Genomic DNA, 21,980 nt, shown 5'->3' with positions numbered 1-21,980 from the left:
ACAGGAAAGCAATGCTTATGTTGCTATTCTGTAACGTCTACAACTCCTTCCCTCCAGCCACAAAGAAGTTATGGCTATTTCCCAGCTTTTAGTAAATCCTCAGGCAGCCAAATAGCAGATACTATAGCATCCTCTACTCATCCTGCCACTCCATACATACCACACCTCTGGGTCTCAAGAATCTCCTGGGAGCTGTGGCAACATAATACCAGTTTTCAAGTTTAGGTTGTTTCAAACCCTTAGACCTTGGGCAGGATTCAGTGGTATCTCTGTCACAGTTAAGAAGGTACAGCTCTCCCTCTCCAAATTCATATAAATAATACCAACCATAACAGCTCTGACGCACTCTGCTGGTATCCAAGCCCCTCTTAACTCATAACCTAGTTCTCTCTAGTCTCCTAGGGAGATAGATATTTATACAGAATTAATTTTGGATCTAGATGTGGAACTCTCCACTTTGGCAGCTGCACTGGTAAAAGTCCCCCTGTACCAGCTGCATAAATGGTTTATTACTATAAAATGAACAAACTCTCTCCAGTGGTGGTGCAATCACCTACCCTGGAAATCTTCAAGAGGAGACTGGATGGCCACCTTGCTGGGGTCACTTGACCCCAGCTGTCTTTCCTCCCTGGTGCAGAGGGGCTGGATCTTGCAAAGTCCAATGATCTTGCAAGGTCCCTTCCAGCCCTTTACAATCTATGAATCTATGTCAATAGTATTGCCCACCCCCAGTACAGACTTACACTGTCTTATATCAGTTCTGGTCAGTCCCAGCAGGCAGTCAAAAACACATGGATCCCAGGCTCCCCAGTTATCAAAATCAGATTCAACAAGTTCACAGAAGCAGTGAAACCTATAATCCCCACAGTCCACAGTTCAGTAACACTTGTCACAGTAGGTAATCAGCCCTGTAATCCCAACCAACCCCGGTCTCACAATAGCAGTCATATATTAAGCAAATCATGTTACTCCTAGTTGTGTCAGGTACCAAGCACCCACAAATCTACTGGTTAGCAGCAGAAAACTCTGGCCCACAGAGCCTGCAGTGGTATCTCTAGACCGTCTTCCTCCATACGTTAGGCTTGCACTGTAACAACGTCACCTGCTCCCAACCACCCTGCACTTACAGTTTGCTATAACAGAGACGGCTTTGACATCACTCCCAAGACCCACTGAGTTCAAAGCAGCAGTGACAGCCAAGCTACTTTCATTCCCACAGCTACCTCAGGCCCCACAGGGACAGCAGTGGTGGTACCACCCTTGCCAGGCCTCTTCCTTTTCCCCAGTACCTTTCTTAGGGATCCCAAGCCAACAGCTCCCCCTGAACTCTCAGAGCTCATGAATGCTGCTACGATGCTCGTGATCCCGAGCTGCTGGCTATGCTGACAGCTACACTCACACCCACTCCCCACAAGCCTGACAGTGACACCGGCAGCCCCAGCTCCCCAGGCTGGTCTCTTCACCCCGCTCTCAGAGGGGGTAACAGTGCTAGCAACCCCTGGCCCCAAGCTTCCCTCGCCTCCCTCTCCAGCACTCATCTGGTAACAACAGTGACAGCCGCAGTTGCTTCATCCCCCCTCACTCGCAGAAGCAGCTTCACTGATTCCCACTCTCAGTTGCTGCAGGCAGCCCTGGACACCCTCCCAAGACACCCTCCCTCCAGTCATGGACCCAGCAGCAAACAGTCCCCAGGTCTCCCCCAGCCTTTTGCTGTCACAGCCCTGCCAGGGCAACAGCAACCCTCATGGCCCCCCTGCCCAGGACACCCACTCCCCTCCAGCCTGGCTGCAGCACGAGGAGCCCCATTCCCCCACTGCCCTCCCCAGCTCCCAACCTGGCCCCCATCATCCCAGCAGCACACAGGCGAGTCGCACAGGCAGCCCTGACCCCGCAGGTCCTCACACATCCCCGGCTCTCACAGGGGCAGCGCCAGCACCAGCCACCCCCAGTCACAGGGGGCACCTCCTCTCAGGGGCAGTCCCCCCACCCCCACAGGGACACCTCTAGCACCAGGGCCCTCACCGCACGGGGCAGTCCCCCCCCCCCCCAACACAGGGGCAGCCTCAACCACAGCCCCTCCCCCCACAGGGGCAGCATAAGCCCCTCCCACAGATGCTGCCTCAACACAGGGGCGCAGCCTCCCCGCCCCCAACACAGAGGCACCCCCACAAACACAGGGACATGCTCAACCCCAGCCCCCCCATACAGGGGGCACCCCCCACCCCATGGCCGCCTTCCCGCGGGCCGGTGCGTGCCGGGCACTCACAGAGCTCGCAGTAGCGGTGGCAGCCGCGGCCCAGGCGCTGCAGGTATCGCTGCAGCACGTCGGTGAGCAGGTCGCAGGCCGAGAGCTGCACCGAGTCCCAGCCCAGCGCCTGGCAGATCTGCGCCACCGACACGCGCAGCAGCCACCGCGAGTAGCTCTCGCACATCCCGGCGGGGCGGGGCTCAGCGCGGCCCGGGCGCGGCGCGGCCCGCCATGGCCATGACCCGGCGCGGCCGCCCCTCGCCTCACGCCCGGGCGCCGCGGGCCGCCAGCGCCGCCATCTTGGGGTCGCGCCTCCCGCCAGCCCGCGCAGCCGAGCGCCGAGCGCGCGCCTCCGCGGCGCATCAGTGGCTCCGGCATCGACTGCGCGGCCTGGCGAGGAGCCACGTGCGGCCCGGCGCCGTGCGGCCCGGCGCCCTGCTCCCCGCTGCCCGCGGCTGAGTCCGCTCGGGAGCCCAAGGACTTGAAACATGGGTCATTTTAGGCACGTTAGCCTGCCTGACCTGACTACTGTTTTTTTCAGCTGTAATAAAAGACAGCAGATTTGGGAGGAGGGGGTAGGGTTTTTAAATGTATTTAATACTGCATGTTGCAAGCCAAATTAGCTCAAACTCCAAATTCGAGAGTCGGTCCACAACCATACGTGGCCCAACTACCAGCAAGCATGCAAAGAACCGTGTCTGCCGACATCCTTATGGGCTACAACCCCTCCTCCAGCCTTACCATTTACACTCCCCTCCTCCACCTTTTGTCTTCCTAATTTCCAGCCATCAGGTAGAGACGATATTATAATTACTGGTTCACAGACTGTCTCTGTTTTGCTTGGGAGATCTCACTTGCCGCAGTCTCCCCTGCTTACCTTTGGTAACAGGGGTGTTGGTCTAAGGACATCAGCAGACCAGCTTAAAGTATTGTAGTTGTTATACACTGTTATATGTATATTGTATATATGTATGTATAATGGTGTGGATGTTTATGTAACACACTGAGGGGCAGGGGGCACAGACAGGATGGGGGGCAGCAGGTCAGGAGTGAGGGCACTAGGTCAGGATTGGCCACTGATGTTAACAAAGAGGTCCTGATACAAAAAATTGAGAACCACTGATCCAGAAGAACCAGAGAAGGTGCAGAGAAGGGCAACAAGGACAAGGAGTGCTATTGAGGGGCTCCTACGTGAGGAGAGACCAGAGAGGCCAGGTCTGCTCAGTTTAGAAGAGAGACACTTGGGGGGGCACGAGAAGGATTTACAAAATGGTCAATGGGAAAAAGGAAGTCAATAGGGATTTCTTATGGGCTTTCTGTCACAGGACAAGAAGGGGGTCACAAAATGAAACTAGTAGGTAGCAAGTTTAAAAGGAACAAAAGGTGTAGGAGCCAAAGGGCAGTGTAGGGCACAAGTGACCCTGGCCTTAGTCAAGGTCATTTATGTGCCAGTGAAGGGCACGTAAGTGACCCTGGCCTCAGTTAAGTCACTTACGTTGGCTGAACTTTTGAACTGTGACCCATGTGCTTAAGTTGTGCCCATGCTCATCTGGAGCTGTGTATATGATGGGAAATACCCCGAGATAAAAATCGCCTGCACCTCAGAGAGATGGCCTGGTGCTGGGTGCACCTGTGCATGTCGTGGCAGGGATTTGAGAGCCATGTGCCTGGATGCAGGATCAGCCGTGCGAGTGATTGAGGGGTGACAATATGTAAGTGATATAAAAGGGGCTGATTTGAGGATAGGTTGGTCCCTGCCTGAGTGAATGAGGGTGAAAGGAACAGATTGGAGGAGAGGTCTAGCCCTGCTTGGGTGCGTGAGTATGCGAGCTGCAGTTGTGTTCGGTTGCATGTAGGCTACTGCAATTCGGAGTGAGCCTGCAGTGGGGCAGGTGACTGGTGGCTGAGTGAGGGCAGGTGTACTGCCAACACTTTGGGCTTTGTGTGTGTAAAAGATGGTGAGAGCTAGGATGGCTCATACCCCTCTCTTTAGGTGTGGGTGGAGCTGAGCACCGCAGTAAGGGCATGTGAATTGCTGTTGTAGCGTGAGCAAGCCACTGATGAAAGTTTGTATTGCTCTTAGCACCTTCTAGCCTGGGCACTGTCTTGTCACTTAGCATTTGCCTTGTTGGATTGGGATTCATCATTAATTAGTATTGTCACTGCTGTGTATATTTTGACTTCATTGTTCCATAATATAGTTGTTTATAACCCCTCCATTTGTATTGTTTGTTTGTTTGTTATTAGCTAATTAATCTGCAGAGTGCCAGGTACAGCCAGGCGGTAGGTGAGAGCAGGCTGCCCACCACCTTCATTAATATCCCTGTAGACTGATAAATTGAAAGCCAACTAGGGCTTTGTTAACTGGTGCTTAACAGTTGGTGCCCCTGGGTAGGCAGCATCTCATTTGAATAATTTGCAAAATTAATTGGTCTGATTTTTATTTTGGTTATTTCAGACCCAAGAATGGGTCTTTTGTGTTTGATGGGTGTCATATTTGATTAATTAATGTTGCTGTGTATGGTTAAGGTGTTACCAATGTACTGACATACTCATCTGTGTTTTGTCTTAGGCAGATCCAAAGAGGGGTCTGGGTCAGTGGGTGATTGGCCGGTGAGTCACTGATATTTTTGTTTTGAACCTGAAGAGGGGTATGGACACCCCAGAGGTCCAGGAAAAGCTTGTATACAAGATCCTGGGAAAAACCTCAGTTATCCTGCTGGGACAAAAGATGGTTAAAAACCACATACGGTCTCGATTTGGAGGAGTTTGGAAAATTCAAAGATTTTGAAAAGGGAAAGACAGAACCCTTTGGAAACACTGAAGGCACCATTTAACCTTTGGAGGAAAGGAAAACCAGTGACTTGTGAGTAGATTCAGGTAGAGGATGAATCTATAGCTGGAATTATTGTTGAGGCAGCTGCTGAGATCACTGTTGCCAGAAAAAAGAGAAGGGCACCCTGTCCCCCTAAAGAGGGAGAGAAGGTGGTTGTGACAAATAGGTATGTGTGTGACTGTAGTATAATCCATCACAAGTTGAATCCACAGGGTCAGCTGAGCCGGACGTTGCAGCAGCAGCAGCTGATGAAGCATCACTCCTGTGGTGTTGTAGGACCAAGACAGAAATGGCTTTGTTTGTGCTTGGAGATTTGAATTGGTCTCGGAGATGGCAGTGACTCTGTGGTCAACCATCCTGCTTGAGGAAACGGAGGCAGAATCAGCCTCAGAAGCAGCAGTGACTCCATCGTTGATGATCCTGGTTTGGGAACTGGAGGCGGAAACGGCCTCAGAGATGCCAATTGTACTTCTTCATTGTGGGGGTCTGATGCCGAGTTGAGATCGGAGGTGGAATCGGCCTAAGGGGCATCCGAGGGAGCCTGTACTAGCTCAAATTCAGAACAGGAATCGGCCTCATCAAGTGCAGTGTCATTGATAGCGGGAGGTTGGGAGCAAATCGGCTCCAGGGAAATCTTCCCAGCGAGGGCCAAGGACTCTACGCTGATCGGTTCCAGGGAACTCCTACCAGCAAGGGTCAAGGACTCTATCCTGATTTGCCTGCTCCAACTCATGAAATTTGTAGTTGTGATTTGTGGGATGAAGACTGGGGAAAGTAGCATGGGTTTATAATAGGGCCAGGAATCCTTGGAACGCTGATCTGAGAGTACAGAAAGCCCATGCCAGTGACTTCTGTGGGATTTCAGTCTTCGTAACAGTTCCAGCTGTTGTTTGTGGTATTGTTATGTAGTGATATAGATGTATGTATATTGTTAAGGTTAAAGTATGTTATAACTGTGTAGACAGAACAACTACAATATATGTATATTGTATATATGTAGGTCTAATGGTGTGGATGTTTTATGCAACATTTTAGCAAAAGTAGACCCCTGCACAAGTGTGAAGATGCAGGAGTGGTTATCAGTGTTTATTACGTTGTTGATTTTAGTAGGGCTAGTTTCTTTGCTTAAGTTTGGAACAATCCAGTGCAACACTGCCCAGTGCATTACTGGCACTGCCAAACCAGGCAGCATATGCAACAGGAGACTGTGTCTATAGGTACTGTGACTTGGTTGTGTGAATCACATAAGACTCTGTGATGCTGTCAAGGAGGGAACTGTAGAAAACAAATTTGCAGCATTCCCTGCCAGGGGTCAGAAAAGTTCCAGACTTGGTGAACTTTTAATCCTTATTGGAAGGTGACCCAGTTTTAAGAAAAAAAGCTTGCATAGCATGGTCTCCGCAAGTGCAGAAAGCCTCTAAGGTGATTTGAGTGATTTTAAAAATGATACATTTCAGGGATAGGTAGAGTGCACAGAGAGGTCCTGTGCACCTGTGTTCGGTGCCTCATATGATTAACAGCTACCTGTCCACTGTAGGACTATAAAAGCAGGCAGCGTGAGACAACCTGCCTCTTTGCGTGTCTCCCATCATCCTGTTCATCTCTTGTGTTTCCATGTCTACTACCCCTCATGTGCGACTGGAGGAGCAGTCAAAGAGAGAGCGAAGGAGTTTGTGTATGGATGGCGTGACTGCCAGTACAGGAGTCCCTGGACTAGAGGAGTAGTCCAGTGAGCCAAGGGGCTGGAGTGGCAAAGGCAGCCAATATCCGCTGTCTAGTATCAGTGCGTCTTGGGTGAGGGCCCTGCAGACCAATGTTTCTTGTGCCACAGCATACGAGTGCTGAGTGAGCCTCAGATTGATCTCTGGCACCCTCTATGATCTCTATGTAGAATTTCTTCATTAATTGCCTTGCTTTTATATACATATAAACAATAAGCAACAAGAACAATAATATATGTACATGCATGTGTGTATTGTTGTTTTTGTTGCTTATTGTTGTTAATAGTATTGATCTGCTGCTGTTATAGTTCATTGTCAAAGTATATAATTGGTTGACTTTCCCCCCCTGCGTTGTTGTGTTATTTGTCACTACTTAGTTAGTATTGTGATAGGTGGGGCACCAGGCTGTAGGCCAATGCCTAGTTAAGGCTGCTGTCCACCACCTTCCTCTGGTGATTTCGGGATGATTAGATATCCTCTAAGCAGTTGGCTTGATTGCTCTGTTAATTGCTCATTTAACAAAGGAAGCTTTATTTCACATGTCATTAAAGAGTGGAATTCATGCCACCAGATGTGGTGGAAGCTGTTAGTTTTTTCTAGTCCCTTTTTGGATAATTCCTGGAGGAAAGGGGCATCAGTAGCTACTGGGACCAGAATTGCTATTTACAAAGATGGGAGAATTCAGAGGTTCAATGGAATCAAGCCCCTTCTAACAAAAATGGTTTAAAATGCTGACTGCAGAAACAGAGATCCATTTATAGCTAGTGGTGATCAGAATAGCAGTTGGAAACCAAAATCCAAAATACATTTCCAAAAAGTCAAAGGCTTTGATGCCAAATTGCAGTGGGTTTCATGCACCTCTTTCCTGGTGCATAGGAGAGGAGGCTGTGTATCCTGGGAGCTGAAACCCAGGGAAATCTGGCCCATTGAGGATGGAGCTACAACTCACAGGAAGCAACGTTTCAGCTTAAAAATAGTTCTGGAGGCAGGAGGGGCAGAGACTTCAATATTGTGTGGAAAGCTGGTGATTTGGGAGAAAACAAACCAAAAAGCAAAGCCTATTTGTGTTTAAAATCCTTTTTCCCCTGTCCAAAAGACAGATCCAGTCACCAACTTTTAATCAGTCTTGATTGAAGACCCATAGCCTGCAAGCAGTAGGGTCCTAGTGGGAAGAGGGACCATCCCCAAGCTTTGTTCAGACCTCACTCATGTGAAACAAAGTCTCTGGTCTTGGCTGTGGTTAGTTACAGGAGCATTAGATTTATGAAGTGGTAGGTTCAGGAGGACTCTTGACCCTGAAGTTTCACCAAATTTCAGGTATCTGTCAACTGTTACTAGACCTCCCCTGATAAAAAGTGTTGTGATTTGTTTTTATTAAGGCTGTCACACAGATGAGTAGTTCAAGAATGTGACATTTAGAATAGAAAGCAACATCAAGCTGAAAACATGCATGCCATAAAACCTTCGGAAACCTATTTTAAAGTTGCAGAGTTGTTGGTTTTTAGGGGGGGCGGGGGGAAGTTGCTTTTGGTTTTTTGCCACAAACAGTACAAATGATGGTTAAAGGCTGAAGTAGAGGATGAGAACATTTAGCATGAGGAGACTTGACACGGAGATGGTTGAGGCTGTATACATATTTTTGTAAGTGAAAGGAGCCCCTTTTCTTTTTTTAAAACTTTACTGGACACAGAAGTAGAAATCGGTGTAAGAGAGAAACAAAGAGAGAGATCAGTGCTTTTCTTCGCCGAGTTCATAGTTCTGATCCCTGGTTTCAATGTCAAGAAAGCGACAGTCTGATTCTCTTGGTAAGCCTGCCCACTAGGAAGGAAACACCACATTCCCTGGGCTTCTTGTTGAATCTGGAAAGGGTAATGTAGGCAAAACCCCTTTTCTGGCTTTCCTTTCTAAGCTTTCTTCGTAAGAGTTCCCCTCTTGTGTTCAGAGGGAAGGGTTTACAGTGAGAGACAAAGGACTCTTGATTCCTGAGGTAATGATCTGCAACACTCCTGTTATGTCTTGCCTTTTTTCATCCTCTTCCAAGAGATTTTACAGTTAGAAAGTCCCACTTCTGTGCCCTCCCCCCCACCTCACAGCCACAGATCGTTGCTGACGAATATACACACTGAACATGCATTTAAAACTGCTCTCTGAACCTGTCCAAGGAACAACCATTACTTTCTAGATAACTCCTTTCTTAAATTCCTTCAGGTTCAAAACCCTGGGAATGATACACATGGTAAATCATCTATAGCAGTGAGGCCCAACCTTTTTGCTCCCAACTGAATGAGCAGTGCCAAGCTGTCTTCAGTCTAGATCTCATCCGTGCACCCAATCAGCTGTGGGGGCTTGGAAATTCAGCAGCACAGTAGCAGTGTTAATAGCCACCTCTCTTCCAGCGCCAAATTTCTAGACCCACGAGGAACCCCGCAAGCTGGATGACACAGCTACAGATTTATCCCATGGGCCAAGGGTTAAGTAGCCCTGATCTATAGGAAAAGAAAACACTTCGACAAAGTTTAGCAGGTTTAAAATGCCTCTATTTCCTCAACACCTAAAAGTCAGTCTATTCCCCCATCAACGGCTCTTATTTTGAGTTGGTACTGATGCTATAATTCTCATGGCACTTGCTCCAACACAACTGCTTCTAAACAAGTACTGCTCTGATTCAAAATTAATGGTGTGGGGCTAGGTTGTGGGCCAGATTGGGTCCTGGGGACAACCTCTATTCCCATTCCCAGAGACATGATTTGTGCTTTCAATATTACTTGAGCTATATAGTCAATCATCCATGAGGAAACCCTGGCTCCCCTCATCTGCTCATGACAAACTTTGCATACTGATCTTTCCATTGTACTCCAAGAATGATTTGCTCTAAGGGTTTGATTTTAGCAGGACAGAGTTATAGGAAAGTCTAATGAACCAATTCCAGTTTGAATCAACTCCAACTGAATTTTAAAAAAAAGATCATGGCCACTAGACATCAGTCCTAATTGTGTGGTTACCATAATAGCAGACTCAGCATTATCAACTATTATCAACAAAGCTCTATTTTGTAGGTGCTTCCAAGACATAACATTAACTTATTGATCACTTGGTTTCTGAGTAAGACTACTTTCAGAACAGTGCAAAACTTTTCATGGTACCAGCTTTAATATCTTAAACACCCTGTATTAATGTTTCTGGACTCAGTGGCCCAGCATTTCCCATCCAGTCCCATGTTATTAAACTACTGTATTATGAGCAGTGTTAAAAATGAGCAGTCTTCCCAAGTTAACAAAGCAAGACAAGTGCTATAGTGGAATGATTTTCCACTTGGAGTTGAAATAGCTCCCCACCAAAAAAAAGAAGAAAAAGCCTGCACTGGATAAACTTGTAATTTTACTAAGAATAAGTGGGGGAGGGAAGAGATAGAAATCAAATTTTACAGAGGGGGAAAAATTAGAATGGCAGTTACTAAGTAGCCAGGCAGTTTAAGATAATGAAAGCAAATCACTTAAATTACAAATTCCAGTATGAAAGAATACAAAAATTATCCTCTCAACTCTATTTTAGAATATCTTATAGGGATAGTAGCAGTATGGTACACAAACAAGTACAGGAAAAATGCAATTCAACGCTTTATATATCAGGGCTGTCAAAAATACAGCCGAGGCGCTAAATCTGGTCTGCAAAGCCCTATTATCTGGCCTACGGTGCTGCTTGCAGGCCTCAGACAAGCATGCCACATACAGCATGCACTTTCCCCAACCCTGCCTGAAGTACACAAAACCCATCTGCTACTGGCTGCACATGGGACGGGGGCTGGAACCAGCACGTGCACTGCAAGCACAAGGGCAGCCTAGCATGGGTACTGTATGTAGCACCTACACCAAACTGGCCATGTCTGATGGAGCTGGGGGCCAGACTGGGCACATAAATCAGCCAGATGCACCAGATCCAGTATACAGGGCTTGCCTCACACAGGTGCCACATGTAGCCTGTGTCCTGGACCAGATCTGTGCCATGCAAGGCTGGTTGTGGTGGGCACTGCACATAGTGCCAATCTGGGGCAAGCACTATACATGATGCGCAAGGCCAGTTCTGCAAACATGCTGGAAGTGGCACCTGTGCCAGACCAACCCTTCACAATGGATCCAGGGCTGGTCTGAACTGGGCCCACATACCAACCCCTAGTGCTGGGTCTAGCATCTGGTACAGGTGCCACAAGCAGCATGCACCCCAGATCAGCTCCATGTACTAAATGCAGAGCTGCAGCTGGCGTGTGCTGCATGCAGTGTGTAGAGTGAAGGCAGTGTACACACTGCAAGCAGAGTGTGTGGTCATTTCAGGGTATACACTACATGTGGGGTCTGTACCAGACTGGCCCTGTGCACTGGATCCATAAAGTGGCTGGTCTTTGGGCTTGATTCAGCCTGCAGATTGGCCCTCCACCCCTCATCCAGCCTGCAAGGCCAGATGACTTTTTGTATGGGCAGCTGAACATGTAGATATATAAAACATGACATCTTTCTTTGAAAATAAGATGCTGGATACTCTGAGGATACCAATTTGTTTTCTGAAAAACATTTTTTCAGCTCCTATAAAGAAAAGCCCCCCTTATACACTATGCATGTTACACAGACGTAAAAAAACCAACATTTTCAAAGAGTACTTCACCCTAGTGATGCAGATATTAACACAGTAAAAATCAGAATATTTGTTTCATGTAGGATGTTTATTGTAAGACAATTTACAAATATTTTGGAGCTTTACCACTAATTCTTCACAGAATGATGGACCACACTTGTCGATACAGCTATAAACGGGTTAAACCAGCCACCTAGAGGTGTTCCTCTCTTCTTTATCTAAAATACAAGTAATATTCGATTCACAAAGAGAGTAAAAAGTTATCTTAAAACTAGATCACATATTCAGTTATTTCCATTTGATCTTTATTCATGTTGTCTATTAGGTATGGAGCAGCCTTCTAAAACCTACTTCTTATATGATCATTTTCAATATCAGTCTGAGGATATTTCTGCATTTTAACTACTACACACAGTTCAGGGCATTGTCTTGTCTGTATATGTCTGAAGTGTTGCTTATTCTTAGCACATTATGACATTTAAAACCAAGAACAATTCAAAGTATTGTGGCTCAAGACTGCTGTATTTAAAACACAAATAGAATGCCAGTATTTGAGTCTGTGTTCACTAAATCAAGTATGGGTTATTTTAAAACTTCTCCTTTTCCCTCACAGCTGTCTAGATCAGGAACCAGTATATAAGCCTGTTATATATGTAGCCATTTAGAGCAATGTTAAAGAAGTTTATAAATAATTTTCTATGTTCACTGTTCAGAAAAGATTACCACCTACATATGCAGAGACTCCAATTAGAGATGGACCCATGCCAGTCACTGGGAGAAAACACTGGGAGAAAGGGCTATTTGAAATCTACATCTCAGTGGTATGGTCTTCGACACACTTGTTTTTAACATATTAAGCTATTTAACTTCTTCAGGATTATCCGTGTTTTATCACTTAAAAAATAAAAGAGGAAAAAAGCCAGTTTTTGCTTCATCACTTTACCTCTTGATTTGTCTGAGCCTCTTTCCGATTATGCCCTGGTTATGATATTGCAGAGAAAACAGAACAAGCAGGTTAGGAAGCAGCTCAGCAGGCAAATGCAAAGCTCATTAGCACTACATGTGCTCCGAATTATAGCATGTTTTCCAGCCATTTTTGTTCACGCTGTTATTACTTACTTCTTAAATTACTTACAACTTAATTATAAATTAAATTCCATGCAGGTTAACCAATTATGCAGGTATAAAAAAGTGGCTGTGCTCATCATGCATAGCTTTCCACATTTCAACACAGTGGCAACTACTGTTACTTCTCAGTGAAAATGTTTGTTTCCTTAAGACACATTTGCATTTAACAAACTTCAAATTTCAGCCCAGAAAAGTTATCCCTTGCCTTCTAAACTATACAGTAGATTGAGCTATTTGGAAGAAAGGTCTACCTACAGTATGCCTCCTGCCCCCACCCCCATTACCCAAACAATAATCAACACTACACTGCAGGGAGATTTTGGGCTGTTCAAGTAAAGAGAATTAAAAGAGAAATTAAAAGACACAAACAGTTTTACCCACAGGACCAGGAAGGGAGGGCAGTAGAGGGGAATATCTTGTCTACTCAAAGATGGTAAGGAAAAAATCAGGCAAGTAGGCTGCATTTCACAGCTACAGAACTTGCTCCATCAAACAACCAGCTGTTAAAGCAGAGCAGTGGAACGTTTCAGTGTGTTGTTAAAAATGCACACTATTAGTCTTAGAAGAATTGCTCTCAAACAGAAGATGCAAACATGAAAAGGACCTAGGTGAAAGCCCTCGTTTCACATTTATACAGGTACTTACAGAGCAGCAGCACCAGATATGATCTCAATAAGCTCCTTGGTGATGACAGCTTGACGTGTACGGTTGAATGTCAAGGTCAATTTGTCAATCATCTCAGCTATGAAAAAAATGTTAAATTGCAAATTTAGATGTAGAATCTATAAAAGTAAAAAAAATATATAAGCTGCATCTCCAATATGTTTGAGTAGAACATCATACAATTTCATAGATTCACCGGGAGGCTTATCATTAATTACCAAGGAAGGAGAACAAACAAACAGGGCACTGCACCCTGGAAATATTTTTTATTCATTTGTTTTGTTAGCTGCAATTCAGCTTTTAATATACCTCACTGAATACAGTGCAATATGATTGGTTAAAACAATCTGAATAGTTCATAATGTCAAGTCCCATAATTTGTTATCCAGTTGCTTGCAAAGAGCAGTGATATAATATGGTTTTGTTAATCATTAGCTCCATTGCTGTTCTGTCTAACGAAAACCTGAACTTGAAGAATAGGTTTTCAAGAACAAGTCACTCAGCATGGGGGTTGGACTAGATCAGCTTTTCCCACCTTGTGGGTCATGACCCAAAAAAGTGGATTGCAAAAATATCTGAAAGGGTCATGAACAAACTTTAAAAATGGATCAAACTTAAAAATGGATTCTCCTTTTAAAGGAGAAAAACATGGGAAACTGTGGTTTTCCCTTTGCAGGCCGTCAGAGTTCCAGCCTGCAAGGGCCCCTCCATTGCCCACAGACACCCCCCTGCTCCACACACTGCACGGCTGGGAGAGGAGGGCAGCAGGTCAAGACTGGCCAATGTTTACAAATGGGTCCTGGTACAAAAAAAGTTGAGAACCACTGGACTGGACCTCTCCAGGTCCCTTCCAGCCTGAGTTCTCTAGGATGCGGCCACTCAACAGTCACAGCTCTGGCCCCATGATGCTGGAGAAGCTGCCTCCACTGCTGCTGCCACATGGCTGGACCAGGACTGGAGCTTCCATGTGCTCTGTGCCATGGCAGGGAATGGAACCAGAGTCACACTTGACAGTAAGCAGGGTTGAAGGGGAGGGCAGAGGCTGCAGGGGAGAGGTGGAGGGAGAAGGGCAGGTAGCAAGGGAGACAGGTGGTAAAAGGGCAGGGGGCAAGAAGGCTATTCCTCCCCCTTCCCTCCCCATCTCCGTGTGCTGTTTTCCCACTGTAGCAGTGGCGGGGGACGGACAAATTTAAAGATGACCCTCCAACAATCAGATTCTGTACATGGAAAATTATGACAAATGTACACATTTGTCATAGACTGAAATTAAGATGACCCCCCCATTAATTAGATTCTAAGTCATCTTGAATTCAGGTAAATACAGTGATATTGATGATAATGCAAAAAGTAAACAGTTTGGACAATACCCAAATTCTATTTCTCAGCCACCAACTTCCTATTTGACCTTGGCTAAGGTACTTGATCCTGGTTTCATTTCCCACACCTGAAAATTGGTACAATAACAACTGCTATTGGTTTATGCAGATCTCTGAAACAATCAGATCTCAGATGTCAAAAAAGTGCATACTATTCATAGTCGTTACAGGACCAGCTTAAAGTTTTAAAAACTGTTATAAAGGAATCATACATTGTATTTCCACTCAAAGTTTCTCACTTCACCAAGAGAACTGTATACTGGACACAGAGTCACTTAACAGTAATCCCTCTTCCTAACCACAAAGTAAAGATGACATGTTTAGGAAGTACTTGGGTGAAGAGGCAGTGAATATGAAACATGACCTGAAGAGTAGCAGCAGAAACTAGAAACTGGAGCTGCTCTGCCTGCTAGCAAAAACACTATGAAATAAAGGATAAATGCATACAACAGAGATCTGCTTATACATCATGCTGAGAGTAAAGCCCATAATGTATCCTTACAAGCATTTTTGCTAGCATTGTCCATAGCAGTCATTCTGGCACTCTGCTCACTGGTGGTGGATTCTTTCAGGGAGTAGAAAAGGATGTTTGCTAATGCATACTCCTGGTAGTTTCTTAGCACATCGGCATCAATATCATCATAGATACTAATGTTTTCTGTAAAAACGGGGGGAGAGAGAGAGACTTGAAATTTAACAAATGCAGTCACATCCAATGTCAGTTGCTTTTAATTTAGCAGTAACTTGCAATACTTTCTGGGCACCCCATCCTGTACAGACTTAAATGACTTTCTGAATCATCGCAGATAGACTATTTTATTTGTGCACTCATGGTGCAATCAAAGCACTGAGCATTACGTTGTTTTAAAAGATGAATCTCAATTTGGATTTTAGGCCAAAAAATGTTACACTGTATATCCTGAGTTACTGAAGGCATGAATATGTGGGCTCAAACTAACAGACCTAATTTATTGCATAGTTCCCTTACTATTCTCAGAGAATCATTTTTTGAACCAAGATGTGATAATAGTTCACCTATCTATCATTTATGAAGCATTTACTTCTTCAGACATCTTTCTTGCCTCGGATAATACAATTTATATTCTTTAAAGTGCTCCTGCACTTGTACTGTTTTGGTTTAAATATAAATATAACCATGTCAACTCATCCACTTCTTGGCTCAGCTGATTTCTATTACCGCATCCCAAGTTTTCCATTACTGTGCTTCATATGTAAACATGTAAATTTATACCTACTTCTCTCAACAGTCTTTCTTTTGGTCTTTTAACAAGAGCCTGCTCATCTAGCCAAGACAAATGCAACCCTGCAATACTTATTATCAGTTTGGCAAGCGAACATAATTACTATACTAATAAAGATGAAATGCCAAGTGCTAGCCTACATCAATAAAGAGTAATCACTTAATAGGAGTCTCTCTGCTTCCTCTAACATGAATAATAAATATCACCTTAAAAGAAGTAAGCTTTTTTTAGTTTACAAACTAGAGGAAAAAGTAGGAGACAATGTCAACCTTCATATTAAAGTTTATATATTTTCAACTATTTCCCATTGGAGGCGTGCTAAGAAATGGTAGAAAACTTCTTTTTTCGCATAAAAACAAAAATCTAGTCACAGAACCTGAAACCAAAACTACTCCTAATATGATACTGCTAAAGGTAAACTGACAACCCAGTCCTATTCCATCTTCCCATTACCAGAACCAGCTATATGACGCAGTTTTGCTAAATAATAATAGCATGAGTGTTCAGGTTAACTGATTAACATCAGGAAAGATACACCGTTATAATAAAAAAAAATTCTGAATATACTGAATCAGACAGATAGTTTTCAATTTACTACTTACCAGAACCAGCAACTGTATCAAGAGAAAAGAAAGGTTTTTCATCCGTCCTGTAGGAGATGACAGACCTATGAAACAAAATAAATTATTCGTAATGATTTTTTCTAAAGAGCTCCTAACTGTGTTTCTTTCTTAAACGTTGAAGGTAAAACACCTTTCATCTTCCAAAACCTGATATCAGAGTTCTGTGATGCTCCTGAATACACTGACATGACAAACACCAAAAAAGCTATAAGAAGGTCATTGTCTTTAGGAAGCAGTGATAAAAGTGAAAAAACAGAACCCCAAATTTAGCACTTAACAGATGCATAAAACAGGAACTCAAAGAGTATCAACAATTTGCATATCGTTAAGATTTCAACTGATTATATATAAAAAAAAAAGTCATTAGTTTTCAGGTCATTTCATCAAACTAACACTATCCCATTTCCATTACTGGAAGTCAAACTAGCTTCTAGCAGAGCGATACCTAATGAGGAACACTTAGGTAACGCAGCCACACTGATTCCAAGTTTCAAATTAGCTCCACGCAACAGTGCACTGGGCCACATAGACATGTTCAAAATCTTTCACCCCACAATACATTCATTCTTTTAAAGAAAAACTGACACTGTTCTTCTAGCACCTTACCGGAACCGATTGTAGATAATGGATCCTTCATCAAATTCATACCCAGAGTTTAGCAACTCTAAAGCAATCACTGAAGCATCTCCAAAGCTGGGAGGCTTCCTCCCCACTTCTTTGAATGTCACTAAGAAGTGCTGACTGTGTGTCCTAAAATAAAAATAATCTCATGTTAAATGTAAGCCAACCTCCTATTATGAAACTGTCTAGGGCCCTGACCTAGGAAAACAGTGAAGTGTGCAACTGGCTTCAAGAACATGAGTGGTCCTTTTCAATTTCAAAACAATTCACATGCTTAAGCACTTTCTTGCATTTGGGCCTGAGCAACAGGGAATTTACTAATTTAAAATGTTCACTGAGATAAATTAATAAGATAGTTATTTTACAACAGTGCTAGTTTAAGGAGCATTCATATTCTTACTTCAACATACTTCAGTGCAATGTAACAGAGCACACAAGTCAGCAAAACAACTGTAGTGTAACTGCAGAAAATTTAATTTATTTGTTACCATTTTGTAATAAACTGGCCTCTGCATTCTAAATCATCTATCTGAAAATATCTCCAAGTTTCTACCACGAGAAATGCAAAAAAACCAACTTAAAGATTACCTTTGAAGCAGGCCTCTTAGCTTGTCACCCACTCCAACCACCATGACCTCTTTCCCTTTGTCTGAAAGGGCAGTAATCTCACTTTTAATGGTTTTAGCAACAGAGGTGTGAATAGCACCACAGAGACCACGATCAGATGACACACCAACAATAAGGTGCTTCTTCTTGTCTTCAGACGCCTTAATTTCTGCTTTTTCATAGAGAGCTAGAGAAAGAGTAGGAAAAGTTACAATCAAAGGTATAAGAGACCAGAAAACTGAAAGATATTTTGGCACTGACAAAATATATTAGTCTCTATTCTAAACAGAACTATTTCTAAATGAACCCACATTCCACTTTGGTCTGCAAGTGTGCCTTTAGTTAGCCTATTATTGTTACAGTTGACCTGTAAGATTGGCACAGCTAACAGAAAAGCTGAAGGTGCATTATGTTTACACATACAGCAGGGCTTGGTGCACAGATAATTTCACTGTTTTATGTATGGACAATTGCATTATTTTCATATGCTGCTCCCAAGGTGACTATCTACCCTCTCCAAAGCTCTGTAATTGGGTATTTGCCAATAACAGCAGTTTCAGAGCTGAAACTGAAGGGCCACCAAACTTATGCAACCAAAGAAAGGGGCAACAAAAATATCATTACTCTCTCTTACCCAGGGCTCCTACTCCATACACTCTAGCAGGCTTCAGCTCTCTCTCAGCTCTTGCATATTTTGCTGCAGCAACCATTTTCATGGACTTTGTAATTTTCTGAATGTTCCTGATGGACTTCAAACGTCTGGTAACTGCAAGCATGCAGAAGTTAAAATTGGGCTCAAGTTCTTAACAAAAACTTAAGAAGTCCCTATGCAAAACTTCTTCACCTTGCCACAGTAAAGAATGATTATGTAAGAAAAAAAGAAAACAGGATTACTTTTACAGTTATATTTAAATTAGCAAAATATTAAGAGGGTATAAACACCTCTTCATAGTTTAATATTCCTCAAATACTCTATAGTACAGCTACTCCTCACTTAATGTCGTAGTTACATTCTTGAAGAATGAGATGGAGCGAAATGATGTTAAGCGAATCCAATTACATCACAGCAGTTACCTAACTAGCAGGCAGTGGTCAAACAACGTTATAACTGAACATTATGCAACTTTAAACAAGTATTTTCTCTAATAGATTAGCAACGTAATAACAAAACAACATTAACCGAGACAACGTTAAGTAAGGAGTACCTGTACATTTACGTCAAGCATGGACATTCACAAGAAGGGGGAATTTCTCACATCCCAGGAACAGGAACCAAAGTAACAGAACTTTAAGCTGAAGTTCCACATTAATAGAGGCATTATTTTTCGCCTGCAAGTCCCTAACAAATTTAATAAATGCACTCCCCTGGTCATCATACATGTCCTCAGCATCAGAGGACAAAGGAAACGAATCTCAGTATTTCTGACCTGGTAACTTGCCTTTAAATTTGCTCGCAAATTTAGATTTTGACAAAGCAAGTGTTTATAAAAAAAAAGCTTAAGATTTGGAAAAGTGTTGCTAAGAGTTTTAAACAGAAAGAAATCAGGACAAACTTAAAATATAAAAACCAACTACTTTTACTGTAGCATTTGCAGTATGGATTGCTACAACGTAACTCATTTTCTGGTTCCCATATTGGGGTATCTGATAGAATAGAAATGAGCAATGAAACCAACACATCTGTTCTCACTCTCTGGGAGTAATCACTCAGGAACAATACAAGAAGCTTGTATTTAACAACTCAGTCTATAACTAACATCACTTTAGTCCCTCAGACCCAGAACATCAACCTTGCAAGAGATTTTATTTGAAGAAACATCCAAAGATTACAAGGAATATTGATCCAGTAGAATCATCTTGGTTGAAGCTATTTTTCCCTTGATTTACTAAATTCCCCACTTATTCTAATGGCTGGGGTAATTAATCCCTTAGTCCCATTATAACAGTACTTGGCATTTCCAAAATAAATACAGAAAGTAAATGCTTAAAAAGTGATCAAATAAGATATGCTGGCTTTGAAAACAGGGTTACGGTAGTTATTCCATTTTCCACTCAAAATCCTTGGTTTTTATAAATATATGTGAAAGACGAAATTAATAATTTAAAAAAAAAATACAGAAGAAATTAGTTAGCCAGTCACAAGGAAGTCCCTGTATTTCAGCTGCATGCTCTTATTCTGACCTTTCTATTCCTCCAACCAGGTGATGTTACTAATAGAGCTTTGCAGGGTAAGTACCATCCATAATACACATAAGCAAAGGGCTGGTGAGATCTTCTTAGAATGTCATTTTTAAAAAGTTTATCACCAGAGCCAGTCTCTTGAAAGATACTTAAAAAAAAAATAAGGATTTGAGAGTTTTGAAGTTAAAATTAAGTAGACAGGGTGATTCACAATGATTTACCAAAGAGAAAACAAGTTGCTTGAATTTAATACTGCATTTTAACATATTCTAATCCTTGTACACATTCCCACCCATATTACAGGCAAGCCTGAAGTACTTACTGTCCTTTAGAGTCGCCATATTCCTGACTTGGCCCCTGAGAATTAATAGAAACCAATGTTAATTACTCCTCTAACAGGCTAACATACTTTTCTATTTTCCAATTAGGTAGAATTGGACATTTATATCCCAAATTCCTATTTCTTAAAAAAAACCAACATTCTGCCTAGTACATCAATTCATGTTTTGTATCTTATTTACATGGTCCTTTTCCTCCCTCTTTCCTTCCTTATTTGTTTCCTTCCAATCTGTTTTAAAATTCTTGCTGAATAACGAACATTATATTTAGCACTGTCTTGAAGAAATGAGTGGCGCACACACTGTCAATAGGGGTTTATAGGAAAATAATCTCACAGGAAGGCGCACATGCCTATCATTTCAAGATGACAAAGAACTTCGATAATAACCACTGAATAAAATTCACTAACATCGGGCAAGATGTTTGCACATCTGCTCTCAACACAGGCAGGTCAACTTTCTTTTTATTGCCCTGCAGTGCTGGTATAACCTCCATCCTATTAATTCATCCTTTTTTCAGTTGTCTGCCACCATAAACTGTCCCTTTGCTCTCATGCTTCACCTACCAGACTTGCAATTTAATTTTAAAGGACTACCCTCCCTGGACAGGTCCAACAGCATGCAAACAGAATTGGGTACAAAACCCCTTTCCCAGGCTATGGCTCCAGCAGAGTTCTGCAAAATGCTTCTTTCATGGGATCACAGTAAAGCCGTCAAAGAAGAGAAGAGAGGAAGGAAAAGGAGAGAAGTCCTAGCCTACGGCTTACTCTCTCCCCCCTGCAGAAAGACCTGCAACCTTGGGAACAGGCCTTGGGCTCTTAAGTCACCTCAAGACCCACCAACGAGATGTGGCAGAAATCCTTGAATTGCTGACAGTGAGGAAAGTCGGGCTGGAAGGGACCTTGCGTGCTGAAGGCGGGATCATCCCTGAGGAAACCATCCCAGCCATATGTGTCCAACCTGCTCTTGGAAACGTCCAGGAAGGAGATGCCACAGATCCTCCAAGTGCCCATCCCAACACCTGGCCCCCCTCAGACGCAGACCGCACCTCCTCAGCTCCGGGTTCACTCCCTTCTGCTGCAGCCCAGGCCCTCCTCACTCCCAGCCCCATCCCCAGCAGCTACAGGGAGAAGCCCATCTTCAACTGCTCCACCATCACCCACTGGTGGTGTCGATGCCCCCTCAGTCCTCTCTTCCCCAACTCCTTCAGCTTCCCCAGCCTGGTGCAGGCTCAACAGAGGGGCCCTACAGCTGCTGCCCCAAGGTGCCCCCCACCCACACCTCAAATGGTACTTCCTCCACCTCCAATGATAATTCCCACCCCCATGGTACCTCCACCCACATCCCCCGCCCCTGCCTCAAGTGGCACCTCCCCCTTCCTCCACCTCCAATGATAATTCCCCTGCCACCCCCCAGGGAACCCCCTCCCCACTTCCCCCATCTTGTTATGGTACCTGTCCACATACCACTTTGCACCCCCACTTCCGATGGTCCCTCCCACACTCCTTCCCCCGCTTCCAATAGTACCTCCCCCCCACACCCCGCCTCCTCAGATGGTACCTCCCCCCACCGCCCTGGTACGCGCCCCGCTCCCCCGCACCATTGCGGCCGGTACAGCAGCACCGCGGCCCCCCGGGCGAACATGGCGACGCTGCTGCGGGGTGCTGCAGCGGCCACCCGGCTGAAGGTCAGAGTCCCCGCCCCGCGCATGCGCTGCGCGTGCGAGGAAGTGCTTCCGGGGGCGCGAGGAG

At 44.2% G+C, this 21,980-nt stretch overlaps 2 protein-coding genes across 4 annotated transcripts in view; both read right to left on the bottom strand.

Moving 5' to 3' along the window:
- The window catches only part of TAF3 (TATA-box binding protein associated factor 3), a 152,790-nt gene extending 150,207 nt beyond the window's left edge, over positions 1-2,583 (bottom strand). Inside the window, exon 1 of the mRNA XM_090041707.1 lies at positions 2,267-2,583. Coding sequence (XP_089897833.1) covers positions 2,267-2,432 — 166 coding nt within the window. The 5' untranslated portion in view covers positions 2,433-2,583. The remainder of the gene's footprint in view (positions 1-2,266) is intronic.
- An 8,917-nt stretch (positions 2,584-11,500) lies between these two features.
- Positions 11,501-21,953, bottom strand: ATP5F1C (ATP synthase F1 subunit gamma). 3 transcript variants are annotated; one of them, XM_090041689.1, is made up of 10 exons: positions 21,830-21,953; positions 20,214-20,248; positions 18,345-18,476; positions 17,693-17,897; positions 17,090-17,233; positions 16,463-16,527; positions 15,101-15,256; positions 13,205-13,301; positions 12,375-12,409; positions 11,501-11,649 (listed from the first exon to the last, which is right to left on the bottom strand). In XM_090041689.1, exons 1-9 carry the CDS (start codon positions 21,937-21,939, stop codon positions 12,403-12,405), a joined length of 951 nt encoding a protein of 316 aa, XP_089897815.1. In that variant the 5' UTR covers positions 21,940-21,953; the 3' UTR covers positions 11,501-11,649; positions 12,375-12,402. The 3 variants fall into 3 exon arrangements, with proteins under 3 accessions (XP_089897815.1, XP_089897816.1, XP_089897817.1); XM_090041690.1 differs by lacking the exon at positions 12,375-12,409; XM_090041691.1 differs by lacking the exons at positions 11,501-11,649; positions 12,375-12,409 and having other exon boundaries at positions 13,201-13,301.
- Between the last annotated feature and the right edge of the window lie 27 nt (positions 21,954-21,980).

Source organism: Crocodylus siamensis, chromosome 4, assembly GCF_052110815.1.
Source record: "Crocodylus siamensis isolate JL-2025a chromosome 4, ASM5211081v1, whole genome shotgun sequence".
In the NCBI taxonomy this organism is placed as follows: domain Eukaryota; kingdom Metazoa; phylum Chordata; order Crocodylia; family Crocodylidae; genus Crocodylus; species Crocodylus siamensis.
Note: the sequence above shows the minus strand (reverse complement) of the source record. Positions and strands in the feature narration are given on the sequence as shown.

Bases quoted from the DNA above. Each gene is read 5' to 3' on its own strand.
- ATP5F1C (XM_090041689.1), bottom strand. From the start codon at position 21,939: ATGCGCGGGGCGGGGACTCTGACCTTCAGCCGGGTGGCCGCTGCAGCA. The intron at 16,528-17,089 runs GTAAGGTGCTAG...TTTGTTTCATAG, and splicing joins ATTATCTACAATCGGTTCCG to GTCTGTCATCTCCTACAGGA. The intron at 15,257-16,462 runs GTAAGTAGTAAA...CCGTTTTTACAG, and splicing joins TGATACAGTTGCTGGTTCTG to AAAACATTAGTATCTATGAT.